Raw genomic sequence first — 26,229 nt, 5'->3', positions numbered from 1 at the left:
TCGATTCAGAGACCAGGTAGAGTGGCCTTGGATGCCACCTCTACCCTTCTTGTCCCTTGGTGGAACCTGTGAAGGATCAAGTTGGTGACACCTCTAGCTTCTGTTTATCTGCCCTCTGTATAGAATGACACCTCAAAATCCCCACTGCGGTGAGCCAGGCTGAGCTTAAGGCATGCTTTCCAAGCAGAGTCCCTTCAGAAAACCCCAGACTTGGCCATTAGAAACAGTGAACGTTTTAAATATTTTATTAACAAATGAACTGGCAAAAGAACATGTTATCTGCAACATTCCAACTGTCCCATCCCATGCGCACCATGGTATGGTGGTGGGTATCTGCCATGCTTTGCTTTGAGCTATCAGCTGGCTCTCTGAGTCTTAACTGTGTCCAGTCACCCTCCAACTTCTGAGGACATGAAGATACTTTCTGCTCACAGGCAAGGGAGAGAGTTTTATTGTGATCTCAGGACCATGGAGGCAAGCCATGCCTGCTGCTGTGGAGGCTGGGAAGTGATTCTCCCTCCTGGGGCAGGCACAGTAGAAACTGGTAAAAAAAATTCTGGGTGGGCCCTCAGCCCTCTCACAGCATAGAGATCCTCTGAGACTGACTTAAACCAAAGTGTGATGAGCCTTTGAAAGCCAGCTCGCTGTGGGTCCTCAGATGAGCCCTCCCCACGGTGGACCTACTTCAGCAGCCATAGCTGTGAGGAAGAAACAGACCTGTACAGTGAGAGGGACTAAGCAGAGGAAGGAGGACTCAAGATAACCATGCGGTCACCGGGTGCCCTCTTTCCCCGAGAAGTTACCATTGGCTCTGCTCAAGTTCCCAGCTCTTTTCTGAAGGTGACATCGTTGGTCCATGGAGCCTTCAGCCAGGCGTCTATTGGCCTCCTCTGCTGTTGCGTTCCTTCAGCTTCCGTCTAATGGATATGCAGGGAGATCTTTGTACAGAAGATGCCCTGCTGGCTTTGAGTGGTGACGATGGTTCCTAGGACTCCCTGCTTCTGCAGGGTCTCAGCCGGGGCACGAGTGCTACCAGTCCAAGCATGTGCAGGGGACGTCGGTGTGCACTGTGGAGGTGTGGGTTCCTGACAGGCACCTTGCTGCAGGCCCTGCACAGCATCCTGCTACCCTGCTGACTGCACAGTGCTGTCTGTGACTGAGGAGCAACCCAGGACAAAGATCCCGCCCAGGAGCGTCCGTCAGAAGCAGATGATTCTCTTCTCATTCTCGAAGACTTTGGCCTCCTCAGGGTTAATCAAGTTTCCATTGAGACTAGTGAGAAGGAGCAAAAGTAAATTTTATATAAAGTGCCATGGAATATTATCCATCCATTTCCAATAAGTGACCTCACGCACTGTGTGTGTCATACAACCCTGAAATAAAGGAGCACACGCTATCCAAAGTATGCTTTGATATGAATACCAGTTAATACCAGCTGTCCTTGCTCTATTTACTGGGTCTCACTGGACTCTTCTATAAGCAGCTTCTATAAGCTCAAGGTTAATGACATTTTCAGGTCTCATCTTTCTTTGGAGCCTTCATAGGCATTAGGCTGTTTTGATCTCTTTCTCCCTGAAGCACCGTGACATCTCTCAGGTGGACATCACAGGCTCTAGATTTTCTCCGGTCTCTGGGCACTTATTCTTTTTTTTTTTTTTTTTAAGATTTATTGCTTTTTTTCATGTATATAGGTCGCTGTTTTCAGACACACCAGAAGAAGGCATCAAATGCCCATTACAGATGGTTGTGAGCCACCATGTGGTTACTGGGAATTGAACTCAGGACCTCTGGAAGAGCAGTCAGTGCTCTTACCCGCTGAGCCATCTCTCCAGCTCTGGGCACTTGTTCTTAGCCTGCTTTCTCATGTCCTCATTCTTAGTACCGGCCGGAGGCTGGAATCTGCCTGGGCTCTTTGCTTCTGGCCTCTTATCTTGCCACAGACACATCAGCTAGGCAAGCTCACTATTGGGGCCTTTCTCTGGATGTCTCCATACACTTCAAAGTTGCCACAGCAGCCCAGGCCTCCAGCTCAGGGAATAATCCTTTCCTGCATCCAGCTGTGTCAGGTAGCATGCTGGAGTCCCTGAGGCCTGCTTCCATCCTGCTACTATGGCTGTCATGGAGTTCTGTTTTGATTCCTAAGCAGCTCTGGCTTGACACTCTGACCCTCTGCAGCCTCAGCCTCCAGTTCAGACTAGCCTCAAATTCCCAGAGAGCTGAGTGCTAGGATTAAAAACTCATGCCACCATGCCTGGCTGCTTGTCGTTCTTGTTGGACAAACTCTGCCTCTGGATGTGTCCTTCTCCAACAGGTAGCACTTGCAGACCACTCCAGCCTTCTAACTCCCAATCTTCCTTGGTGGCTTAGTCTAAAGCCTCTTCCTGGAGTGTTACTGACTGCTCCGTTAGATGCGCGCTGGCCTGACCACATCCCCTTTCTGCTTCACACCCTTCATTACCCTTCCCCTGAGCTTAGTATAAAGATCAAAATACATGGTCTGACCCTGAGCTCTTTCATGCTCCTCTCTCCTCAGCCCCCTCGTCCACACCACCTGAGTCTATGGACATCAACTGTGGACATCTTTGAAACTGGGTGCGTTACTTTCCTTGTTGCTGTGACAAAGGCAGCTCAGGAAGGAAGGGTTTATTTTAACACGCAGCTTGAGGGTATAGTGGCAGGAAAGGTGTGGTGACAGGGGTATGGGACAGTTTGTCACATTGCATCTGCAGTCAGGAAGCAATGCGAGATGAATACTGGTGCTTGCTCTCTCAGAGCTGCCCCACCCCCGCCCCCCACCCCCTGCCCTTTCTTTTTCAGTCTGAGACCCCAGCACATGGGATGCTACCACTCATGTTCAAGGTGGGTCTTTACACATCAACTAACTCAATCAAAACGTCCTCATAGACACACCCAGAGATTTCACCAGTTCAGGCTAGCCTCAAATTCCCAGAGAGCTGAGTGCTAGGATTAAATACATGCCTGACTGCTTGTCGTTCTTGTTGGACAAACTCTGCCTCTGGATGTGTCCTTCTCTGACAGGTAGCACTTGCAGACCACTCCAGCCTTCTAACTCCCAATCTTCCTTGGTGGCTTAGTCTAAAGTCTCTTCCTTAGGAGACATACTGGCTGGTTTTGTGTGCCCACTTGACACAGCTGGAGTTCTCACAGAGAAAGGAGCTTCCCTTGAGGAAATGCCTCCATGAGATCCAGCTATAAGGCATTTTCTCAATTAGTGATCAAGAGGGAAGGTCTCAGCCCATTGTGGGCGGTGCCATCCTTGGGATGATGGTCCTGGGTTCTATAAAAATGCAAGCTGAGCAAGCCAGGGAAAGCCAGCCAGTAAGCAGCACACTTTTATAGCCTCTGCATCAGCTCCTGCCTCCAAGTTCCTGCTCTATGTTATAGTTCCTGTCCTGATTTCCTTTAGTGATGAACAGCAATGTGGAAGTGTAAGCTGAATAAACCCTTTCCTCCCCAAATTGCTTCTTGATCATGATGTTTTGTGCAATAATAAAAGCCCTGACTAAGACAGGAGACCTGCCTTGAGCCCACTTCCTCCTTGACTATCTGCCCTAATGTGCTCTTCCCTCATTTCAGGGGGAGGCCATGAGGGCAGTTCGCATGTGTTCACCATTGGATTTTCAGTAGCAGCCCAAGGATGGCATTCAAGCCCATGTTACTTAGTGACAGATATCAACACAGCACCAGGAATAACTGGTACCAAGAGGTAGACCCAATCAGCTTACAATCAGGACCCCTTCACAGAAAGCTTGGCCTTTGGGTACCAGACAGTTCTCTCTTGTTGGAATGGGGCTCTAGTCTCTATAACAATCTTGTTCATAAAGGTTTTGCTGTGACTGTAAGAGTGATAGATTCTACATTAATAGTTAATTAGTTGTCAACTTGGAAGGATCTAGAACTATGTTCTAGAACCAGCATCTAAACAATTTTACACATGTCCACTTCAGGCAAGGTGGGCAAAACAGTTTGTCCACTGCTGGGATTCTGTCCTTCCTGTTTCACTTCAAAGCAATGCTGGATGCAGCACCTGGACTAGTGTGTGCCCAGTGACATTTCAGTCACACCTTTCAGAAGCCAAGACTGGGGAGGACTATATCTCAGTAGGTCTTGGGTATTGTAACTCTTTTCTCCACTGACACAGGAGACAAGGGTTAATGGCATCCACCCCCTGAATCTGGGACTCCGGTTCCTGGTGAGGCTACTCCATAAGCCTCAAAGAACCCACAGTTGGCTTTGTCCCTTCTACACATCACGCTGGGAGGGACACCCCAGGCCCAGGTTCCAGGGCACATTTCCAGAGCACTCAGGGCCACTGGGCTCCCTCCTGTCCTGTAACTGCTGCCCCTCACCACAGTTGTTTTCACAGGCAAGAGGGCAGAGGAATGGGCTTCCATGGTAGCATAAGGAGGTTAGTGGCACTTGGTCAGAAGCTATGGAGCTGGCTGCTGTGACAAGGGTGTGACCTTACCAAATCTCTGTTATGGCGGTGTTCTTCTGCAATGCCCTGGCCAGCTGCGCTGTCCCCTTGGCTGTGATGCGATTCTGGATCAGCCTGAAAGAAGAGTGCACCTGTGTTGACACAGAAGGCTGGGTCCAACCTGGGATCCACGGGGTCAGGGTTAGGTGGGAACAGGATCCCCAGAATTATTCCTCACTTGACTGACAATGGCTCAGACACATGAGGACACTGAACAACCCAGGAAATCCTGTTTTTACACAGTGAGTGTGATATATCCAGGCTCATGCATAGCATAATTTTAAACAGATCTTTCTCTCTCTCTCTCTCTCTCTCTCTCTCTCTCTCTCTCTCTCTCTCCCTCTCCCTCTCCCTCTCCCTCTCCCTCTCCCTCTCCCTCTCCCTCTCCCTCTCTCTCTGTGTGTGTGTGTGTGTGTGTGTCCTTCATTGCAGGGATCCCCAGGCCAAAAGAATTGGAGACCATCAATCTAAACACCAAGAACAGGCTGTCTGCCACTCCTTCCAAGTAGTTAGGCAAAGGCAGGGAAGAATTTAAGGTTTTTAGAATTTGAATTCAGAATTTAAAGTAGCTACCAAGTAGTCTTGTAAGATGGTGCCAGGTCCTCCCAGCGTCTAGAAGAGCAGGCGGGAAAAGGGTCCTGCTGCTGTCACTCATGGTACCCATGGTGCAGCACTGATAAAGAGGATAGCACATAGGGGATGTGTGCTGCAGACGAGACATGAACCAAACCAAGCAACGTACAGGCAAGGCTGAAAAGGCAGACACTGCCTGGACGCCTAACCTGCAGTCTGGATCCCTGGTCTGCAGCCTGAAGCCCTGGCCTGCAGTCTGGAGCCTGCTCTGCAGTTTGGAACTAAATCTATAGCGATGCATTTCCAACCACAATGTAAATTCAGACTGAGGTGGTGATGAGTCTGCATTGTATCATGGACTCTCTTCTTCACCAGGCTGTAGGTACATGAGGCTACCGCCATCTTCAGTGATGCAGCCACAAGTACCCAACTCAAATAAGAAACCCTCTGTTCATGCTCTTGTCAGTGGCTATCATTAATTACAAGGGGACACACATGTGCATGCATGCACTCTCTCACACACACACACACATACACACAAACATGGAGGTAGGAAGACTTGGGAAGAAGAGGTTTGTTGGAAGGACAAAGAAGAAGAGAGGATACTTGAGACTTTGCTCAAAGAACATTTTATATATGTGTGAAGTTAAAAATAAATTACATTTAAGAAAAGAAATCAAACAAACCAATAAATGATCCATTTCAGAAAAGGAAAACCAGCTTTTGGGAAGAATGGGGAGAATTGGCCCACCTGATGTGGCTTCCACTTTGGAAAGCTGTGCAAAGTTTCCTCAGAAAGTTAAATAGGCACTCTGTGTTACCAGCCACTCCGTGCCTAAATGTATACACCAAGAAGAGGAAAATACGCTCCTGCAAAAACCTGTGCATGAATTGCTCATGGAACCACTAGCCAGAATGCATAGGAAGAGGAAACGCCCAAGATCTGTCAACTGACAAAGAACAAAATCTCTTATCTCTATGGCCTGAAGTCCACGTAGCTTTAAAGGGCAAGGTAGTACCAATGCATTCCGGCCATGCATGGGTTAACCTTGGGAACTGTGCTAATGAAAGTCCAGGTTGAATGGCTCCATTTATATGAAATGTCCACCACAGAGGCAAAAATCAGAATTGTCTCACCAGGGCAGAGATGGCAGGACAGGACTTGGGGGAAGGGCAGTAAACATGGTCTAGACCTAGACGGTCACAGCTATACAGCTTTGTGACACTAATACCCTCTAACCTTTCAATGGCTGAATGCTGTGATATGTAGATTTTATCACCAAGACTATGTACAGACAGAGTCTGGGACCTGGGTCCATGAGTTACCATAAATGCTGTAACGTCTGGTTCACCCTCAGCATCTCAGCGAAGCACTCTGCAGCCTCATCATTAAGTTCATTTTTGGTCAGCCTGGAAGAAAGGAAATGTTGAGTCAGGAGTGCTGATGGACAGATATTTGTGAGTTCATTGTGAGACCATTTAGAGCCTTCCCACCAGCCCAGCATCACATGCTGAGGGGCAGGCTCCTAGGCTACTCTGAAACCCTGCATCACAGCTGATAAACACATACAAGGGCTCTAGCCTCCAGGCAATCCTTCCCAGAGATCTTGTTTCCTGCCCTCCTGCCTGCAGCGGAGTTTCCCACCAAGACAGAACTCTTGGATATTATATAATGCAAGCCCCCCCCCATCCCCACCCGAGAGATATAAGGAGCCAGTGCTTGCTGATCAGCCTCCAGGTCAGCTTCCGGCCCTAGATCTCTGAATGCCATCAGCTCTCTGCATCAACTGCACACTACCCAGCTCAGGATAGAGACCTGGAAAAGCCCTGCATGGTGAGCCATGCTCAGCTGTGCTCTGGGGTCATTGTGAAGGACACGAACTCTGTGACAAAGCTCAGGGAGCCTCTCAGATGCTCTAAATGCAGCAGTTGATGGGACAAGTGCACAGAAACTCTGCGATGTCAACAGAGGAGGATCCTCTTGTTCCAATGGGTGTAAGAACAAGATTACAAGAATTAGCTCTGTTTAAACAATCATCCCCTGCAGGGCAGTTGGATCACATCCATCCCAATCTTAAATGTACTTTTTACTCTGAGATAAAAACCATCAGACTAGAAAGTCACCCTGATGTGTACAAGGGGTTCATTAAAGCTAAGAAAAGTGGTCACTGTAACCCCAGCTACTCAGAGGTAGGAGGATCGTGAGTCTGAGGCCAGCCTCGGTATATTTCAAATTTTAAAAACGAATGTAAGAACTGGGAATAGAGAACAGTGTCTGAGCTGTGACCCAGCTTGCCCAAAGCCCTGAGCTTGAACCTCAGTACTGAAAAGGAAAAAGATGTGTAACAAAGGTTTAGACTTTGCAACACACTCTGGGGTTTTGTGCACAGGATGCAAAATGCGAACAATTTTAGGAACCTGTCAACAGACAAGACTGATAAAATAGCAGGCAGCCATTCAAAGGTGTATTGTACCAGACAGACTAAGAAGGAGGTAGTGTTAGAGTGTTCTGGACACCAGCTTGCTGGCCTTACATCACTGACTAGCAGAGACAACTCAGGCAAGTGATTTACTGTGTCTGGTCTTAGCATGGGCAAGTGTGAAGAGCAACAGTATACTACATACAGAATGAGTAGTGTCTTAGGGTTTTACTACTGTGAAGAGACACCATGACCAAAGCAACTCTTATAAAGACAACATTTACTTGGGGCTGGCTTACAGGCTCAGAGGTTCAGTCCATTATCATCAAGGTGGGAGCATGGCAGATTCTAGGCAGGCATGGTGCTGGAGGAGCTGAGAGGTCTACATCTTCACCTGAATGCTGCTATGGAGATACTGACTTCCAAGCAGCTAGGATGAGGGTCTTAAAGCCCATACCCACAGTGACACACCTACTCCAACAGGACCACACCTTCTAATATTGGCACTCCCTGGGCCCAGCATATGCAAACCATCACAGGTGCGATGAGTCTGCAATGTGTGGAAGTGCAGAGGGACCCATGGTCAACATTAAGAAATCTACATTCTTGTTCATGCAGAGCATGACAACAATGGATACATCAAATACGCAGTGCATAGTGAACAGCTGTGTTAGCATATAGCCAATAGTCAAGTGCACTTCTATTTTGTATACATTCATACATACAGAAAGATTAGAGGAGGAAAATACTATCTGGAAACCATGAAAAATTCGAAGAAGCAGAAATAGAATGTGCACATTTTTCCCTACAAAGCATATGTTATTTAAAAATACTAACTTTTTGGAAGGGAAATAATTTTTAAAAAGTCTACCGACTGACCAGCAGATCCAATGTCAAAACTGTCAAAAAAACCAAAACAAAACAAAATCCAAAAACGATTTCATGTTGTTACTGTTTGAGTAAGGCTTTCACTATGAAGGGCAGGATGGTGTTAAGCGTGCAATCCCCCAGCCTCAGCCTTTTGGATGCTGGGGCTACAGGTGTTCTCCACTCCACCGGGCAGAACATGGGATTTTCATTAAGTACGGGTAATGGTTTATACTGATGGACAACTTGCCAGGATCTAGACTCTCTGGGAAGATCAACCTGTGAGCATGATATGGGGAGTTTCTAGATTGGGTTAACTGAGGTAGGCAGCCCCATGCTGGATGCGGATGGCACCCTTCCTTCCACGGGCTGGAGCATCACCCTTCCACGGGCTGGAGCACCGTCGTGCTAAGGAGAAAGTGAGCTGAGGATCAATGCTCACCTCTCTGCTCCCCCCCCCCAACCCCCAGTGTGAACAGCTGCCTCACGCTCCTGCTACCATGCCATCCTTAGCGGCATGGACGGGGCAGGGATGGGGCATGGACGGTAGCTTCAAACCGTGAGCCTAGATAAATCCTTTCCTCCTTCCGCTACTTTTCCCAGGTCTTTTGTCTCAGCAACAGGATAAGTAACTATCACTACGTTAGCAAGGTCTCATGAGTATGGGGAGGCAAGAGTACACAGCAGGGTAATGCAATCTGCTCACAAATAAAGATAGTGGGAAATGAAGGGTTAAATGGCCTATAAGAGAGATGGGGGGGTGCCCAAAAGCCATATCTGTAACACCCACTTACTAAGTGGGAGGATTCCAGGTTTCTAGAGACAAGCCATCTGGGGCATAGATGCCAAGTCCTGATGTGAGGAATGATAAGAGACAGCTGCACGGATGAACAGCAGTGCAAGGGGAGGGGAGGAAGGGGAGGAAGATGGGGAAGGAGAGGAAGGGGAGAAAGGAGGAGGGTGGCAAGGAAGGAGGAGGGAGGGGAGGAAGGAGGAGGGAGGGGAGGAAGGAGGAGGGAGGGGAGGAAGGGGAGGTGCCTTTGGGCCAGGTGTGTGAAAGCTGGCCTGTTTTGAGCGGACTTCTGGCACCTTCAGCTAAGCTGAGAGTAGGTGGCAAAGCCTGCTTCATCCCTGTGGTAGCCCCGGGTTTGTGGAAATAGCTGGGAGAAATTTAATTCACCTTTTAAATAAAGAAGCGCTTTTCAGTTCTGAGTTCATAACCTGTGCAACCTCAGCAATAATGACCAGACCCAACCCTCAAAAATGGCTCAAAATGTTACCAGATTATTGTCAGCGTGGTGTTCTGCTTCAGGGCCTGTGCAAGGCTCTTCCCTCCCTCCGGAGAGATGCCATTTAATGCAAGACTAGGAAGGAAGACACAGGGGATGGATTATTACAGGCATGTCCATGGTTGGCCTTGCCGTCGACACTCAGTCACCTGGGATGTATCTGTCTGGAAACAGCACCAGGCAGGAAGCAGGGTGCTTGGCCCAACAGCAGGAGCCTGAGAGTGAGAGGTCTGAAAAGACCATGTAGGAACAAAGGCAGAACTCCAGGGTTTGCATCTGAGTTGAAGGCCAAGGGATCCTGGTGCTCTGAAAGAGGACTGTGCCAGGCTTGTACGTGTGAGGGCCTTCACAGGGCTGCTCAGACCATCTGAGAGTTTCAGAAACCCATGGAGTCTTGGACTCCTTTCCATGGTAGAGCCTACAAGACTCTAAGACTCCAAGGCTCTGGGGTCAGGCCAGGACACTAGTGGATGGCTGTTCACAGGAAGGGAGGGCCCCCTCTGTCCTAGAGTCATTTGAGAAAGAGGAAGGAACGGGAACCTGCTGGCCAGTGTCCCTTCTGTTTTATCTGGGCTTGAATATTGCTCCTAGCCTCTGCCCCTACAAAGGGTGCCACATGGAGAAACTGAGGGGCTTCAGGTGTCCCATGTCATCCTGTTGTTCACTGGGCACTTAAGAATAATGCACTTGACCCCAAACTCACACTCACTGAGGAAAACTTCAGCAAGAGAAGCCAAGTGCCAATCAATGTTGCCCTAGTAGAAAAGCCAGGCATTCCCCTCCCAACAGTTCCTCCCCAGGTCCCTGGAGCGCACATCTCAGAAGGCACGTTACCTGAGAGTGGTCAGGCTGGGGTGGTCCCTCAATGCCTCTGCGAAGGCCTTTGCCCCTTCGTCTCCAATCTGATTGCCCCACATCCTGAAAGCAGAGGTAAGAAAAGGACTGTTCCGCAGCCACACCTCCAGACAGCTGCCCTCTTGGTTCATTCTCAACAGGCAACTCCCAGAGCAGTTACCTCAGCCCCAGCCTGCAGCTGCCTAAGAAGCCTGCCCTGGGCTACAGTTACAGAGAGCTGTGAAAACAGCAACAGCCTTAAGTTCAGAGAGGCAGATCAGCAGGTTGCGCAGCTCGCAGCTCGAGACCAGCCTCTCTGAACCTCGAGAAGGCTCCAGTAGGAGACACTCAGCCAGCAACTGCCCTAGAAAGAAAATCCCAGGCCACTCTGAAGAGCTGTGCACAGGAGTCAGATGCTCACCCTGGATCAACTGAGGTAGCAAACGGATGGCCACTGGAGATGATTTTGGCCTCCCAGGAAGCCAAGACTTGGAGCTGTGGCTGAAACCTCAAGAATGTTGCCAACCAGGGCCTGAGTACCCTGAGTACACTTCAGTCTCGGTGGATAATTAGAACACTGAAGCTGATCTCCCTTGCCAGGCAGACCTCTCAGAAGGCAAAATAAACAATCTGTCTAGTGAAAGTCTCACATCAAGCTCTGCCTCTGGGAAGAGGAATCTCAGTGGAGAACCCGCCTCCATCAGATGGACCTATAGGAAACTCTGTAGGGCTGGAGAACCCGCCTCCATCAGATGGACCTATAGGAAACTCTGTAGGGCTGGAGAACCCGCCTTCATCAGATGGACCTATAGGAAACTCTGTAGGGCTGGAGAACCCGCCTTCATCAGATGGACCTATAGGAAACTCTGTAGGGTGTGTTCTTAAGTGACGATTCTTGTGGGAAGGCCCCGTCCATGGTGGGGGCGCAGAGCTCTCCTTGAGCAGCGCACACCTTGTTCCTGAGGTATGTAAGAAGGCAGGCCGGAGTGAGCCCCAGGAGCTAGCCAGTAAGGAGCACTCCTCTGTGGTCTCTGCATCAGTTCCTGCCTCCAGGTTCCTGCTTCAGTTCCTGCCCTGACTTTCCTCAGTGATAGGCTGTGATGGGGAAAATGTTAAGCCAAACAAACCCTTCGGTCCTCTAGCTGATTCTGGCCTTGGTGTTTATCACAGCATTAAAAATAAGTAAACAAAGCCAGACACCTATACTGCCTGTGCAACCTCGGGTAAGCATTTAAATGTCTTCAGCCCCAGTTTCTGAAATCCTGTCAAACGGGATAACGAGGGCAGCCTTTGCAGAGCATTGAGAGAGGTTGTGTGATGTCATAGACGGCAGCCCTTAGAACAGTGCCTGGCCTGGAAGGGCTGGCTGTTTCCATCAGGAAGAGAGGCTCTGTCTCAGGGAACAGGATAAGTTCCCCAGTCTGCCCTCTCGAAACAGGTCCTGCCCTTCATGAAGGACCAACAGGCTGCTTTCAGGTATGGGCTACAGGTTCCTGTTTTCAGCTGGGGGGGGTGGGGGTGGGGGAAGGCATGCACAATACAATTGAGTGGCATAGTTTTTAAGTAAAGTGTCAGAATATTTATGATGTGAAACTAAGTGGAAAAAAATGAAGATAAAATCTGTCCACGTGGTTGGCTTCTGCTATGTAAAAATAATAGAAGAGGGAGATGGTAGAGTTTACATGGTTTCAAATACCAATGACAATGAGCGCTCTCTCTCTCTCTCTCTCTCTCTCTCTCTCTCTCTCTCTCTCTCTCTCTCTCTCTCTCTCCTAGGCTAACCTTGAACCTGATATATAGCTGAGGCTGGTACTAATTTGTAACCTTCTTGCCTTCACCCCCAGAGTCTGAGATCCTGGGCATGTACAACCATATCCAGCGTAAAACCATGTAGTTTCTCAAGAAAACCACCTATGTTCTTTTCACAATCTAGGAAAAATTACCACGCCACAGGAGCTTCTTAGCCACAAGGAGATACCATTCCTGTCAGCAAGAGGGCTACAGTTAACAAGACAGAAAAATAAAAAAATAAATAAAAACAAGTGCCGGCAAAGAGGTGAGTGAAATGGAGCCCACATGCACCACTGGCAAGAGTGTAATCTGAGGCACTGCCATGAGAAGCATATGAGGGCCTCCAAGAAATCACACAGAGGGGACAGAGCTGGTTCCAAGGATGGAAGGACCAGGGTTTGATTTCCAGCACCCATATGACAGCTTATGATCATCTAGAACTTAAGTTCCAGGGTCTCAGGTGCTCTCTTTGGCCTCCGTGGCACCAGGCAGTACACAAACATACATGCAGTCAAAAGATCCATATCCACAAAATACAATTTTAAAATAAAAAAATATAATGGAAAAAAGAGAAATCAAAAATAGAATAAACATTCTACTGTAACCCCGGTGGGGGGCTGGTTAACCACAGAGAGTGCAAACAGGATCTAGCAGATATGCCTGTGCTCCTGAGCCTGTCACCAGTGTTCACAACCCACATGCCTAGTGACAAGCAAGCCAATGAGCAAATATCCAGAGAACAGTCAGCCTGAAAGGAAAGAAACTCCCACACGTGATAACAGGAATGACCCTGGAGGCAGAATGACCCATGGGGTGTCACATTAAGTGAAACAAGCCATCACTAAGCTAACTAACTAACTGTAATGTATTCACTTCAAATTTGGATGCCTAGAAATAGATAGCAAGCCAGTTCCAGAGCCAAGAAGCACTTTGGAAGGTATGGTCTTAGGGCTGTCTTACATGTATGAACTGCACAATGTGGTGAAGGTGACTGACTTTATAGTTGTGCCTTTTACCATAAGTTTAATATTTAAAAAGCTACTCAAAGGATAATACATTCTCAAAACCAAGACCAGTGAATACACAGAGCTAGGATGGCTCCTTCCAGTCCCAGTCACGAAGACGCTGACTTCCAAATGGGTAATTAAAAGCTTGTGTAGCTCTGAGTGTCACTGTCTCTGGGACTTCCCACCTATTTTTTATGCACAAGCCACCAGGGTGTCTGTGCTGCTGACCCCTTGGTCCTTCTGGCTCACTGGTGTCCAGAGGAGCAGCGGCACTCGCACAGCTGGCAGGCTGTGTGCACCCATGTGTGTGGGAGGTCCCTTCTACTCACCCAACATCAATGATGGAGGTGCTGTTTTTCACAGCCAAAGCCACACACTTCCCGCCCTCACTTGTTATTCTGTTTTTCCCTAGTCTGCAGAGAGAAGGGTGCACGGTTAGGCTCTGTATCGGAACTCCACCCAGGCCATCCTTCTTCCCAGCACTGAGCCCACCAGGTCTTGATGCCAGTGTGATCTTGCTCTTGGTACTCATATATCTATGCCTGGTATCATCGGTCTTCTCTCAGGGAGGGACCCACAGCCTGGGACCAGTCACCCAAGGAGATTGCTCATGATCTCTGCTGGTGGTCAACCACTGGAGCCTTTCCTGGGGTTCTCTAAGTGACCCCAAGACCATCACTCACTCCAGTGATGGAGGATGCTAATACTTATTGACAAGGGCCATGGTGCGTGTTTCCATTACCAGGAGGACTGGATGGTCATCCTGAAAGGGCTTATCTATGACAGCACCAGGGATCAAGCTCCCTGGGGAAGGAGGATCTTTCTCTGGCATTCCAGAAAAGGCAATAGATACAACCCTTCTTCCTAGCCAATGGTTAGGGAGAATAAAGTGCTAACTCCCCACCAACGGGTTCACAATCCAGGCCCCACACGGGGTCATAATTCCTCCACAGGATGAGCACACCTGGCCAGTTTGGACCAGTATTGCCATGGGGCTGGCAGAGGCTTTAGGGCGAAACCTCTTTATGATAACATTGGTTCATGTAGTAATGGAAAAGGCGATCTGGGTATCTGTAGAGAAAAGCAATTTCTAAGGAGTCCCCGCCCCTTCCCCACTTACTTACTTAAGGTGCGTGAGGCCTCTGCATTCATCCAGGATTTGGGCCACATACCTGGCTCCGATATCAGTTATCTGGTTGTTGTATAAACTTGGAGAGAAAGCACAGCCAGGGGCCTTTATAAGTTTCACTGTCGCTTGAACACTCTCTCCTACAGTGAGTACATGCCGCCTACTGATTTCCACTGTCTAGATTTAAAAGGGGAACTCACAGAGCCCTGAGTTTGGGCTCTGCCTCAGCCTGGCTCCAAAATCAGATTTCCCTTCTGTGCTAAATCCTTACCCCGCTCCAGCCTGTGGTCACAGGAAGAATATGCCACCGTGCACAGCCCTGGCACACAACGTGGTAAATGCAGGTGATAGCGATTTACATTTTCTGAAGAGTAATGTCCTGTGTCTTTTTTTTTTACAAAACTATTTTCCCTATCCATTCTGATTGAAATGTAAGATCAGTAAAGCAGTAAGGCTCCTCTCTGCAGTCTCCCATCATATGTAACAGAGCGGAGCATGGGACCTTTTGACTATGTGTCCTCATGCCCCAGGGTCCACAACTGAGGTCCAGGGATATGCAGTGACAGAAAAATCAGCAGCCATGGGGCCACCTGCCCTCACTTCAATGCCAAAACCCAAAGCTCTTTGTCACTGATTTAGCAACTGACTTGGATCTATGTGTGGTCTTTACTTAGCCCTACTTGGTTCCGACTATTCACTCCCTTTTCTGAGGTATTTGAAGAAGGTACTAGCTAGGACCCCTCTGGCAGAATTACTACTTTTCAACATACATGCCCCTTGCTTGTGACCTAGGAATAGATCTGAAGTAGATGACTCTAACGTATAAACAGGCATTTTAATCTCTACAAAACCTATCTCGGTATGCTTTCTCTTCATATCCTCCAAAGCAGCATGCCCAGATTGGGTCTCAACTGTTCAAGTAAGGAAGCTGGGGTTCCGTGAGTTTGTGATGAGCTCAGATCCTACCTAGATACTGGTTGAGCCTAGAACAGAACCCAGAACACGTGTGGTGGTGCACGCCTGTAAGCCCAGCACGTGGAGGCTGAGGCTGGAGGATGCCAGCACTGGCCATGGTTTCTGTCTCCAGTGGACCACATGCCTGCTAATCTTCTGCTGCTTAGAACTATGACCAGGTAGCAGGCCCAGGATCCTCAAGCGAGACTCACCCCAGGAACGTCACGATCTTATACTTGGTCAGTTCCTCACATAGCACCTTCACCCCAGTGTCGGTGATCTGGTTGACGCTGAGTCTAAAACACAACAGTGAAGACAGCCATACTCAGTCCAAAAATGTCTATAGGCAGGACCAGCAACAAGGCTGTAGCCCAGCCCTGAAACACTAGGGTCACGGAGACCAAGAAGGACATGTGCAGCCAGCAACCTCCAACATCCTGCATTTTGGGTGTGGCTTCTCCATCCTCTCTACACAGTGGGGAGCATGAAGTCTGAACTGTGTGGGGCCACCTTTAGAGATCACTGCCACTAAGTGTACCCTTGCCTTTTAGGAGTGGGGTCAGGGCATGAGATAACTTGCAAAATACAGGACAGCACAGTCCCCACTAGAACTGACCCAGCTCCAGTGCAGGAGAAGGTCGGGCATCCTGCTGCCTACGGAGATTGCTCATTTGAAGCAGCTCTGGGTGGGAAGTCAGAAGTTTTCTGGGAAAGGGCGGGTCTTGGCAGCAACCCTCTCCAGCTGACTCCCAATGCAAACGCTGCCTGTGCGGGCCAGATTGGGCACTGGCCACAAGACAAACAGGAAAACAGGGCCTCAGGAGCTGCTTCCCTATAGGTCAAGGGCCAGCCTATCTCTGAACCAGCAGAATAGCTTCTCATGACCAAAATGTACATGAGTGTATGTATTTATTGGGAGTCCAATAAGTCCAGAGCTTGCAGCATGCTAGGCTGGTATGCCCCTGAGCTATCGAGAGCCTTCCTCTTCGTCCCCTTCCCCATTTCCCTTTTTCTCCCCACCCCCACCCACCAAGCGATCTCTGTAACAAGCTACCCTGACCATGAAGAGGGAAAGCAGCTGAGAGACAAGGTATGAGCAGGACCCCCCCCACCCACACCCTTCATGAGGGGACAGGATGGGGGCAGCAGACTTTCTACCCTAAAACCAACTGGCAAATGCTCAACCCTACTGGGAGAAACAACGGAAGAAGCAAACAAAGGGTGTAGCTACGCGCCAATAAAACCTTACTAGCACAAACTGCGGCTGAGCTGGACCCCAAACTGACATCCACGACAAATAAAATGTGAACAGGAAAAGATGTATTATCAAGCCACATCAAAAAGATAAGGTCAGCCTCTCAGAATCTGTCCCCAAGAGTATGGTCTTAGCACAAGCCCAGGGTGCCCACAGCACAACCATCCCCTTAGGTCTCAAACCTGGGGACAGAAGGCTGAGATGCTTACTAACATATCAGAGCAGACCCTGGCTCTCAGGTTCTCCCAGCATCCCTCAGTCCATACCTGCTTCTTGCCAGCATACCCTGCCCTCTGCCCTGACCTGTCCGGCCCAGGGATTGGGCTGTCCTTCCCCCAGCTGCTCTTCCCTATATAATCCAGACATGACTATGCCGGTTCATTTTCACTCTTTCTGCTCTTTTAGACTCTTGGTCTCCCATATCCTGGCTCTCCCCTCCTCCATCTCCCCACATGGCCTAGCTTGATCTGGTCCTGTTAGCCTCAGACACTCCCAGATGTCTGCCTCTGGCTATGCTCTCCCTCATATTTACAATAAACCTTCTCCTCCACCATACCTATAAGAAATGGTATCAGCTCAGGACCCCCAAGACCAAGTTCTAAGCACAAAGGCGATTTCTTTGCTCCAGAGGGGACAGAGGGCAGGGAATAAGAGACAAAGACAGGAAATAGTGGATGAGGGAGAAGGGGAAAGGAGCAAAAGGGGGGGGGTACTTGTCCCCATAGGGACAAAGGACTGCCTCTGGATAAGGAGAAGACAGATGCAGTACAAAGGAGAATGGCAGTTTATAAAGGTAGAGGGGGAAACCCTGTGTTAGGATGAGGTGTTTAATATTAACTGGGCATGTTTATTGGGTGAGCCAAAAAGGGGGCTTTTGATTACAGGACTTCAGTACTCTCTGATAGTTGGGCATCGGTGGTCAGTCTCAGGAGGAAATATCCAAATAAGGGAACAGATCCTGGGGTTAGCTTTAGCAATTCAATTGTTTTTAGCAAGGCAGAGGGAATGGGGAAGAAGAGCAAAGTCTGACAGATCCATGCGCGAGCTGGCTAGTGTCCCTTCAGTTTCATTGGCAATAGCTTTTTAAAACCATTAGGAGCTGGGCAGTGGTGGCGCACGCCTTTAATCCCAGCACTTGGGAGGCAGAGGCAGGCGGATTTCTGAGTTCGAGACCAGTCTGGTCTACAAAGTGAGTTCCAGGACAGCCAGGGCTACACAGAGAAACCCTGTCTCGAAAAAAAAAAAAAAAAAAAAAAAAAAAACCATTAGGAGTGTGGCTCAATGGTAAGTGCTTGTGTGGTATGTATGGTGCCTCCAGTTCAAACTCCAATACTGAAGAAAAAAATTAAAAACAAGACATGTCCTTTTTGTGATTCCATCTGGCTACAATACTAAGTAGTTGGCTGGAGCGACCATCTTGCGTAGCCATATTGGGTCAGGATATAGAAGCCAGGTAGTAAGGCAAAAGAGAGCTGGATTCGGATCAGAGAAACCACAGATCAGCTTTTAATCACATATTCCTAGACTTTGCTCCAGAGAGAAATAAGATATATGTAAGCCACCAAGAGTTTGTGTTTTCTCAACCTCTTTACTGCAATTAAACCTACCTGATATCTTCAAGGGACTCAAAGTGCTTCTGTGAGGTCAACCATAAGGCTGCCTTCTGTCTTCAGCTTCATACACACCGAGTCCCCACACAGTTTTCACCTAGTTCCCAGGCCTAAGAATGAGCTCCAAAATTCCACTGTTCTACACAACTGCATGAGCCAAACGGTGGCAGACTGAAGTCCCTGCAGAGACTGGCCAGGTTTGTTTCCTGCAGGTAATGTTAGCAGGAGAAGCAGAGTAGCCTCTCATTTCTACTATCAAGCAGGAAAACCACCCGAAGACAGCAGGTATGCGAAGACAGCAGGTATGCGAAGACAGCAGGTATGCGAAGACAGCAGGTATGGGCTGCCTTTCTCAGGAGAAGCAAGGCCGATTAGTTCATAGTCTGCCTTCCCTGGGGCCACACCAGATACCAGGAGCCAAAGGCAAGACTCTGCTCTTTCTGAGCCTCAAGCTCATCTTCAAGGGCGGCTCTTCCCCTTCTGGCCCCACCATGTCTCAGCTGTGGGGCCTGGAGCAATTCCTTAACTTCTCTGTCTCTGCTTCCTATTTGCCTAAATGAGCAATATCATTCCAAGGCAATAGCAGCCCCTGCCTCTACAGGGAATGTTGCTGGTCTTTGCTACTTCGTGGGTTCTTCTTTTTCCCACCCTTTATCCACACCCTGTTTACCTCCTGCCACTAGAAAGGAGAGAAAGAAGGATGGAAGAGAGAGAGAGAGTCTAATTTCTTCTTCTTTGAGCATGGCAAACAGACCCCAACCAATCCCATCTGAATGATCAAAAAAACCACTAAAACCACTAACTCTTTTGGAGCTTTAGCATTTATATACCCTCTGAAAAGTTCCTGTTGTTCCAAACGTCATACAACTGCAGAAACTATCTGCAGCTGGCAAAAGCATGCCTCTGCTAGAGCACAAGGCAAATCATAGTCAGCGGCTACAGAGAGTCCAACACAGCCCCACATCCCTACTCCTGGGATTAAAACAAAAGCACACTCTTATAATATTTTTGTGTGGCTGTTAGATTGGCCATGTTAGGACTCTCCCTTGAGCTTCCTGATATTGCAGTTGGTTACAGGATGTTCAGCTGGATCTGATCTGGTCACCTGACTCGCTTTCCTCCTTGCCTCCCCTACCCATTCTCAGACAGAAGGGTTGAGCCCTTGTGTAATGGACAGACCAAGAATCTTAAACCAGGTTACTAGTCATATGGCCCCAAGCCCTTCAGCCTCACCTGATAACCGTGAGTCGGCTAAAGCAAGGCTGCAGCTCCTGCACGCCATAGTCATTGAGGTTGTTGTTGTCCAGGTCTAGGGCCAGCTGCCTGTGGAAGTGATGCAGGACGAAGGACAGGGCGCTGCAGTCCGCAGAGCAAGCGTTGCAGAAGGCCAGCTTGAGGTAGTCCGCACTGATGCCCCTGGCGGCGAGGCGCCCCACCTTCTGGCTCTGCGTCTCATAGATGCAGCGCAGCATCCACAGGAATGTGGGCATGGCATGCACCTGGTTAAAGCCTCCAGACTGGACCCGAGGTAGGCTCTTCAAGTAGGAGCGCAAGCTGGCAAACAGGTGAGCCCACAGGGCTCTGCGCTTCCTCCTCAGGATAGCCTTGGGCACCAGCTGCCGAAGGAGTTTCTGTCGGGCTTTGGCCAGTAGCCCGCACAGGAAGAGGTTGGTGAATTGGAAGTGATCTTTGTTCCTGAAAGGATCAGGGCCCAACCGGGTTCTGCCGCCCAGGCACTGTAAGGAGAAGAAGGAAGAATGGCAGGACGAGCTTGTTGCCTCCCCGGGAGACGTCCATTCTCGAAAGAACCTCAGCAACTCCCGGGTGCTCACTTTGTCATCTGCTACCAGGAAGAAGGCGGTGAAGAAGGCCTGGAGCGTAAGGTGGAAAAATTCGTAAGACTGGCCCTGCTCAGGGCCCACATCGGGCAAAGCCCGCAGGAAGCCCAGCTGCAGATCTCCTTCCTGCAGCTTCGACGCCTGCACCTCCTCCTGGCCAAACACAAAGAGGCTCTTGTCGGTGCCTCGGTGAGCCACCTCTCCCAACGCATGCAGCGTGCGCCAGCCTGCACGTAGGGTTTCCGCCGGGCTGCGCGTGTTGCGCTGCACCAGGCTGCTGGGCTGCGTCCTGTTCAGATGCACCTCAGTGACCAGCAGAAAGACATCGGTCAGGGTCACAGCACAGTCCGGCAACTGCGAGGAGGAGCCCTCGAAGACCGTGTGGAAGTGCTGGAAACAACGGAAGATGATCCAACAGAAGAGCGGCACCCCGCACAGGCTGCAGAGGTTGGGGTTGGCATCCAGCTGCTGCAGCAGATGCTCCTGCGCTGTGCGCTCGGGGAACATCCGGCGGGCATAGGCACGCAGGTGGCTTGGGGAGAAGCCCCGGAGCAGCACCTTTTTGCGCAGGAGCTGGCGGGGGACCTCCACGCCTGTGCGAGCAGTGAGCAGTTTGCCCGCACCCTTGAGCAGCCTCCCACTTAGGAGGTTAGCCAGCAGGACCAGAGGGTGAGCCGGCTCCCAGGGGCAGCAGCTATCAGGCACACGGCTTAGGTCGAAGTCTGAGTGCAGCTCATCCAGGCCGTCAAAAGTGAAGAGCGCTGTGTGGGGAAAGCGCAGCAAGAAGGAGAACACCTCCTCGGGGTCCTGCTCCGGGTAGCAGAAATGCTTGAAGAGCAGGTCCTGCAGACTCAGCATGTCGCTCTCCTTGAAGCAGCTGAACATGCGGCAGCGGAAGTGGAAGAAGAATTTGGCCGTAGAGGTCAACCTGCCCGACGCCCAGAGGCTCTGCAACCTCTGCAGCAGCATGGACTTGCCCACTCCTGCGTCCCCGAACACGAAGACAGTCTCGCCATGCTCGTTGAGGACGCCGGTACTGTGGTCCAGCAGGCAATCCAGGCCTCCTAGGCTGCCCAGGTTTTCATTGTTGAAGCCTACCAGCTCCATGAGTGTGTCCATATAGGTCTCCTCCAGTAGCAGGTCCTCCTTCTGGGCGTAGCACAGCATGAACTTGGAGTCGCGGCCCAATTGGTGTCGCAGCTGTTGGGTATACCTGCTTACTGGAGCGGGGAGGAGTGTTTCCCAGCAACCAGGTGAGGGGACAGGGAGTAGATGCGTTAAACAGAGCAGCTTGGGACAGAGAGGCAAGCACATAAGCAAACAAACAGCCCAGACTCTGAGCCAGATCATTTACTCTAACAGGAGCCCCCAAGGCTTCAAAGAGCCAGTGTCCCAGAACTTGAGGGTCAGGCATTCCCTCCCTCTGCTTGACTTTAGGTTTAGCCAGCAGCAGGGCTGCAGGCCTCTCCAGGTCAAGTATCTGAGACAGGCCTCCCTTGTTCCTCTGCACAATGTTGTCATTGAACCCTAGAGACAGAAGCCACTCACACTTGAGGGCCAGGCTTTGCTGCCCCATCCCAGTCCACAGTCCTGTTTGAATAGTAAGTCTGCACTGAGAGTCTTGTATGGGGGGAAGTTACCCCAGCCGTTCTTTGCTTTGTAATACTGTTCTTGAATAAGGGTCTGACAGAACTGCACGTCAAAATGTTTGGTTATAAAAATACAAGGCTGGGCATTAATCTGACTTGCAAAGGAGCTGTGCCTAGCCTCAAACATCACATCAAACATGCAGAGCTAACACAGTGCAACCTCTGGCTCCAAGGGTGAGCACCTTGGGGCACAGATGCTCAGTGTAAGCCCCAAGGGTGAGCCCCAACCTGCCCCAAGAGGCAGAGATGCCACAGTATGCTCCACGATGTCCATGCTCCCATCGAACCTGAATGACAAAAAAATGGGGCTTATGCCAAACAAAAGAGTGTTCTACACGGTCCTTTAAAATAGTTCTTGAATTTAAATTATCCAATTAACAAAAATCCAGATGCTCATATGCACACTCCTGGATTCACCCCATCAATTTAGTCCAATTGTTCAAAATTTGTAAAGAGGGATGGGTATGGTGGCACACCTTTGTAATCTCTACTTAGGAGGCTGAGGCAGGAAGATCAAGAGTTCAAGACCAGCATGGGCTTATACTGGTAGATCCTGCTCCCAAAACACAAATCCTCATTTTTTAAAAAAGAAGTTTAAAGTTAATTGTTCGTTATTTATAGCTTACTTGAGTCTAACTCATAATAATTTATATTGGAGAAATTTTACTAATCATATAATATACTAGTCATTTAAGTTTTAGTAAATTTATAGAGTTTAATAAGTACAACTATAGTTTGTTCTAGAAATTTCTATCATCCTCCTAAAGTGTTTGGAGCTGATTTGTAGCCAGCCTCTGTTCTGTCCCAACTCCAGACACTGACAACTGCTAGTGGGCTTCTCCTCTTTATAAATGTGCTTTTTCTGGACATTCATTGATGTGAAATCTTGCAATATGATTCTATTATGTAGAATAAATTACTCTCTACATGCTAGTCATGGCTGAAGGAACCAAAAGAGAAGTCCTTGAGAGAACCACTCAGCGTGGGATAATGTACACACACACACACACACACACACACACACACACACACATACACACACGAAGGAAATGAGGCAGGCAGGCAGGCTGGAAAAGAATAATGTGAGCAAGAGGCTGCCTAAGGACACCTGGCACCTTGGGCTACAGGAGCAAACAGCCTTGGCACTGCTGCTTGGCTTTATTCTCTGTAAACATTCACTCTCTGGGAAGGTTATTTTTGTTTCCAAGTGTAACGTCTTGAATCTGATATGGCCTATGAAGGCCAATGACAGGGCCAGACATTGAACTTTGGGTAGGTAATGGATCTTTAAGGCTGTGATCTCACCAAAATGAATCCACTGACAGTTTCATAATCTTACGGAATTGTAGGGAAGTGGCAGAAACTAGGAGGTGGGGTTAATGGGAAGAGGCAGGTCACTGTATCTTGTCCCTGGCTCCTTGCTGTCTGTCACTGTTGTCAGATAGCAGCAGTTCTCTACATGTTCATCCACCATAATGCTTCCGCCCCACTTAGGCCCATGACAAAGGAGCCAAGCAACTGTGGACTGAGACACTAAAACAGAGCTTTTCTTCTTGAAGTTGCTTTTCTAGACATTTTGTCATTGAGTTGTAAAGTGACTAGAACCCCAGGTCAAACTGGGGTCTAAAATTGGAGTGAGGGGGCGGGGGGGGGGAAGCTTGTTCCTGGTAGATGTCAATAGGTGTCACAAAGCAGAGTTAGAACAGATCACCCTGTCCCAGAGCAGACTCTGCCCTCATCAGTTGTACCTTTCGCTGCTGCTGCTGCCCTGGTCTCCTTGCCATAGACTCTGAACTCCTGGAAGACAGCTCATTTTATGCCTGGGCATTACTGCACCCTCAGTATCCAGCACAGTGCTTTAGCATGTGTTGGGTGCATCACTAAAAACTATGGAGCTAAGCGGTCAATGAATGAAATCTATAGCACTTTGAAAACACGGGCTGGCTCCTGAGTGACCAAAGAACTTTACCTAGTATCAAACCTGGCAGTTTTGTTTCTGGAAAGGTATTTTTCTTTTTTATTATTTTTTGTGTCTTGAAGGTTGAGCTCAGAGCTATGCATGCTAGGCAAATACATTACCACTGAGTGGCATCTTAGCCCTCCCAGAACAAACTGAAAAAGCAAACAAACAAAGCCCACAGTGTCAAAACTGCTATCTCTGAGTCAGAGGAGGCAGTGAGCAAGCATTCAGAACAAAGGCCGTTTCCATAATTTGTGGGGGCCCAGAACAAGCTACAAGAAGAGGGCTGGGGATGTAAACCAATGGTAAGGCACTGGTCCAGCATGCCTAAGGCCAAGGGTTCCATCCCTAAAACCAAAGCAAGAAAAAGAAAACAGACAGAGTTGCTCCACATGTTTGGTTCAGTTGCAAGCACCTAGTCTGCGCTCTGGTGTCAGGGACCATCTCTTCTTTCCAAAATGGAAGGAACACTGGGGTGTTGCTGGGTGAGGTAGAGCCTAAAGCTACCAGGGTGCCTGCCCTTGCTGGCTGGCTACACATTTATGCCCACAGCATTTCCAGACCCCAGTGCCTGGCCCTGTACTCCAGCTTGTAGTCCCGCCGTGCTGACTCCTACCTGGGTCAGTATTGACGATAGTTTTGGTCCGAATGAGCTGGGAAGGGGAGAAGCCAATTTCTGAGAACCACAGCCTGAGGTCCACGTAAGCATCCTCCAGCTGCTGCAGCACGTAGAGGAAGAACTCAGACACCTCCTCACCTTTGCTCTGCACCAGGTCAAGGATCTTTCGGACCTACAGACAACACACACATTAAGAGCATATACTGGTGTGAAGGACACCTTCCTGTCAAAAGGATCCTGCACCCAGCTGCTAGAATTGTAGCAGTAGCCTGGCCACTTCCATACCCAGTGTAAGAGTCAACATGGAATCTGCAAAATGGGCCTCTTTAGCAAGATCTCAGCCCCATGGCAATAAGAAGCCAGGAGGAATGTGTGAGCCTGAGAACAGATCAGACACAGATAAAGCCCTCCAGCTGTGGTCTTTTCTCTGCCTTTCCCTGCTAATCTCATGTCACTGACATCCCAGAACAAGCGTGCTAAGGGAGGTAGTCTCCTCAGAGACACAAGGAAGTAGCATAGCTGGGCTACCCCGCAGGAGGGTAACAGGACTCCCGTCAAATCACATGCTCAAAATGGCCTTTTAATTTAAAATACAGGCAAAACAATCAGGACCTGTATTTAGAGGCACACATCTATAATCCTAGCACTTGGGAGAATCTTGAGATAAGAGGATCATAGTCTCAAACCAACCTAGACTATAGACAGGACCCTGTCTCAAAAAGCAAAAAAGGAGGGGGGATCATAAGGGAAGCCCCCAGCATACTGGCAGTTCCTTCCTATCTCTTCCTGTTCCTTCTCAAATAAACTCTTCATTCCTCTATCCAGGGACTTCCAGGTCTCTGTTAGATTTTTCAGAAGATACCCTCGAGCTTAGGGAACTAAGAATTGCTCTACTTCCTACTTCGTGGCATGGGAAAGTCTTCAATGGGGCCCCACCTTGGGAGGAAGTCACTTCTAAATCTGGCCCTGAGTCTTCGCCTCTGTGCCCTTGGGGTGTCCAGGCACTGAGTGTGGCGCTCTGTATCCCCTACTCATTTAGGACACACTTATAAGGTGGACTGCGGATCAATACCCATAGCAGGGAATGCTGAAACAGTAGGGCTTGCTCCAGCCTCTGACAGGAGTAAACTGGGCAGGAAGCTAAACATTTGGGCATTTAGGATTCTACCGAGACCTCAGTGTGAATGGACATCAGTCTCTTCTGTAATGCATAAGCTGAGGCTCAAGGATAAAAATAGCCCAGAGACCACAGTGTGAGTCACATATGTCACCAATACCCTTATGCTACAGAAGCTGCATGGGACTAAAAACAACAACAACAACAACAACTAAAGACTCGAGAGTGAAATTTGACCCAAATACCAAATTCCCCCCAATGAATTTGCAGGGGTCAGCAAGGCGGACCACTGCTAGAAAGCCAGGTCAGTGACTATCAGCACCAGTGTCCCCCACTGCACCTTGTCAGGCTTGGTGGGACAGGCACACACAATCTCTGCATCTTCGGCTGAGAAGTAGCCATTCTCCAGCAAGTTGTCCACCAGACACTGAGTGTTCCGAATGTTGGTGACCAGATGTTCCCTGTTGATCTTCAGCAGTTTAATGTGGGAGTGACAACCCGATGGGGTGCCTTCCATCTCATGATGGCCGCGTTCCTCCATTGTTCAAGTAGCCAGCAGCTACTTTTCTCAAATTCATCTTTGACCACATGTATCTCGCTGGCAGGACAGGCAATCAGGATTCAGGGCCACCACCCGGGATCCTGCCTTTCATTGCTGACCCTGAAGAGGTAAAGGACAATGTTAGCAAAGCAAACTTCCCTGGTGAATTCTCCCTCTCCCTTCTCCCATTTTCTACCTCCGACAGGAAGGAGTCATGCCTAAGAATTTTATCAGGGAGGATAAACAACAACAATAATTCTGTTGTAATGTATATTTAA

At 49.1% G+C, this 26,229-nt stretch overlaps 1 protein-coding gene and 1 long non-coding RNA gene across 3 annotated transcripts in view; one reads left to right on the top strand and one right to left on the bottom strand.

Annotated features, from left to right (window-relative positions):
- Positions 1-229: 229 nt before the first annotated feature.
- Nod1 (nucleotide binding oligomerization domain containing 1) overlaps positions 230-26,229 on the bottom strand; it is a 48,500-nt gene continuing 22,500 nt past the window's right edge. Inside the window, exons 2-12 of the mRNA XM_021165643.2 lie at positions 25,751-26,071; positions 24,291-24,465; positions 19,461-21,285; positions 15,575-15,658; positions 14,404-14,487; positions 13,609-13,692; positions 10,482-10,565; positions 9,639-9,722; positions 6,398-6,481; positions 4,490-4,573; positions 230-1,272 (exon numbers count right to left, since the gene is read on the bottom strand). Of these exons, the coding sequence (XP_021021302.1) occupies positions 1,200-1,272; positions 4,490-4,573; positions 6,398-6,481; positions 9,639-9,722; positions 10,482-10,565; positions 13,609-13,692; positions 14,404-14,487; positions 15,575-15,658; positions 19,461-21,285; positions 24,291-24,465; positions 25,751-25,951 (2,862 nt within the window). The 5' untranslated portion in view covers positions 25,952-26,071 and the 3' untranslated portion in view covers positions 230-1,199. The remainder of the gene's footprint in view (positions 1,273-4,489; positions 4,574-6,397; positions 6,482-9,638; positions 9,723-10,481; positions 10,566-13,608; positions 13,693-14,403; positions 14,488-15,574; positions 15,659-19,460; positions 21,286-24,290; positions 24,466-25,750; positions 26,072-26,229) is intronic.
- LOC147003977 (uncharacterized) overlaps positions 12,475-26,229 on the top strand; it is a 28,184-nt gene continuing 14,429 nt past the window's right edge. For both annotated transcript variants that reach the window (XR_015047636.1, XR_015047635.1), the window contains exon 1: positions 12,475-12,537. This is a non-coding gene — a long non-coding RNA (uncharacterized LOC147003977). The remainder of the gene's footprint in view (positions 12,538-26,229) is intronic.

The sequence above is a fragment of the Mus caroli genome, unplaced genomic scaffold (assembly GCF_978045245.1).
Source record: "Mus caroli unplaced genomic scaffold, Mus_caroli_1 scaffold_7, whole genome shotgun sequence".
NCBI classification, from domain to species: Eukaryota; Metazoa; Chordata; class Mammalia; order Rodentia; family Muridae; genus Mus; species Mus caroli.
Note: the sequence above shows the minus strand (reverse complement) of the source record. Positions and strands in the feature narration are given on the sequence as shown.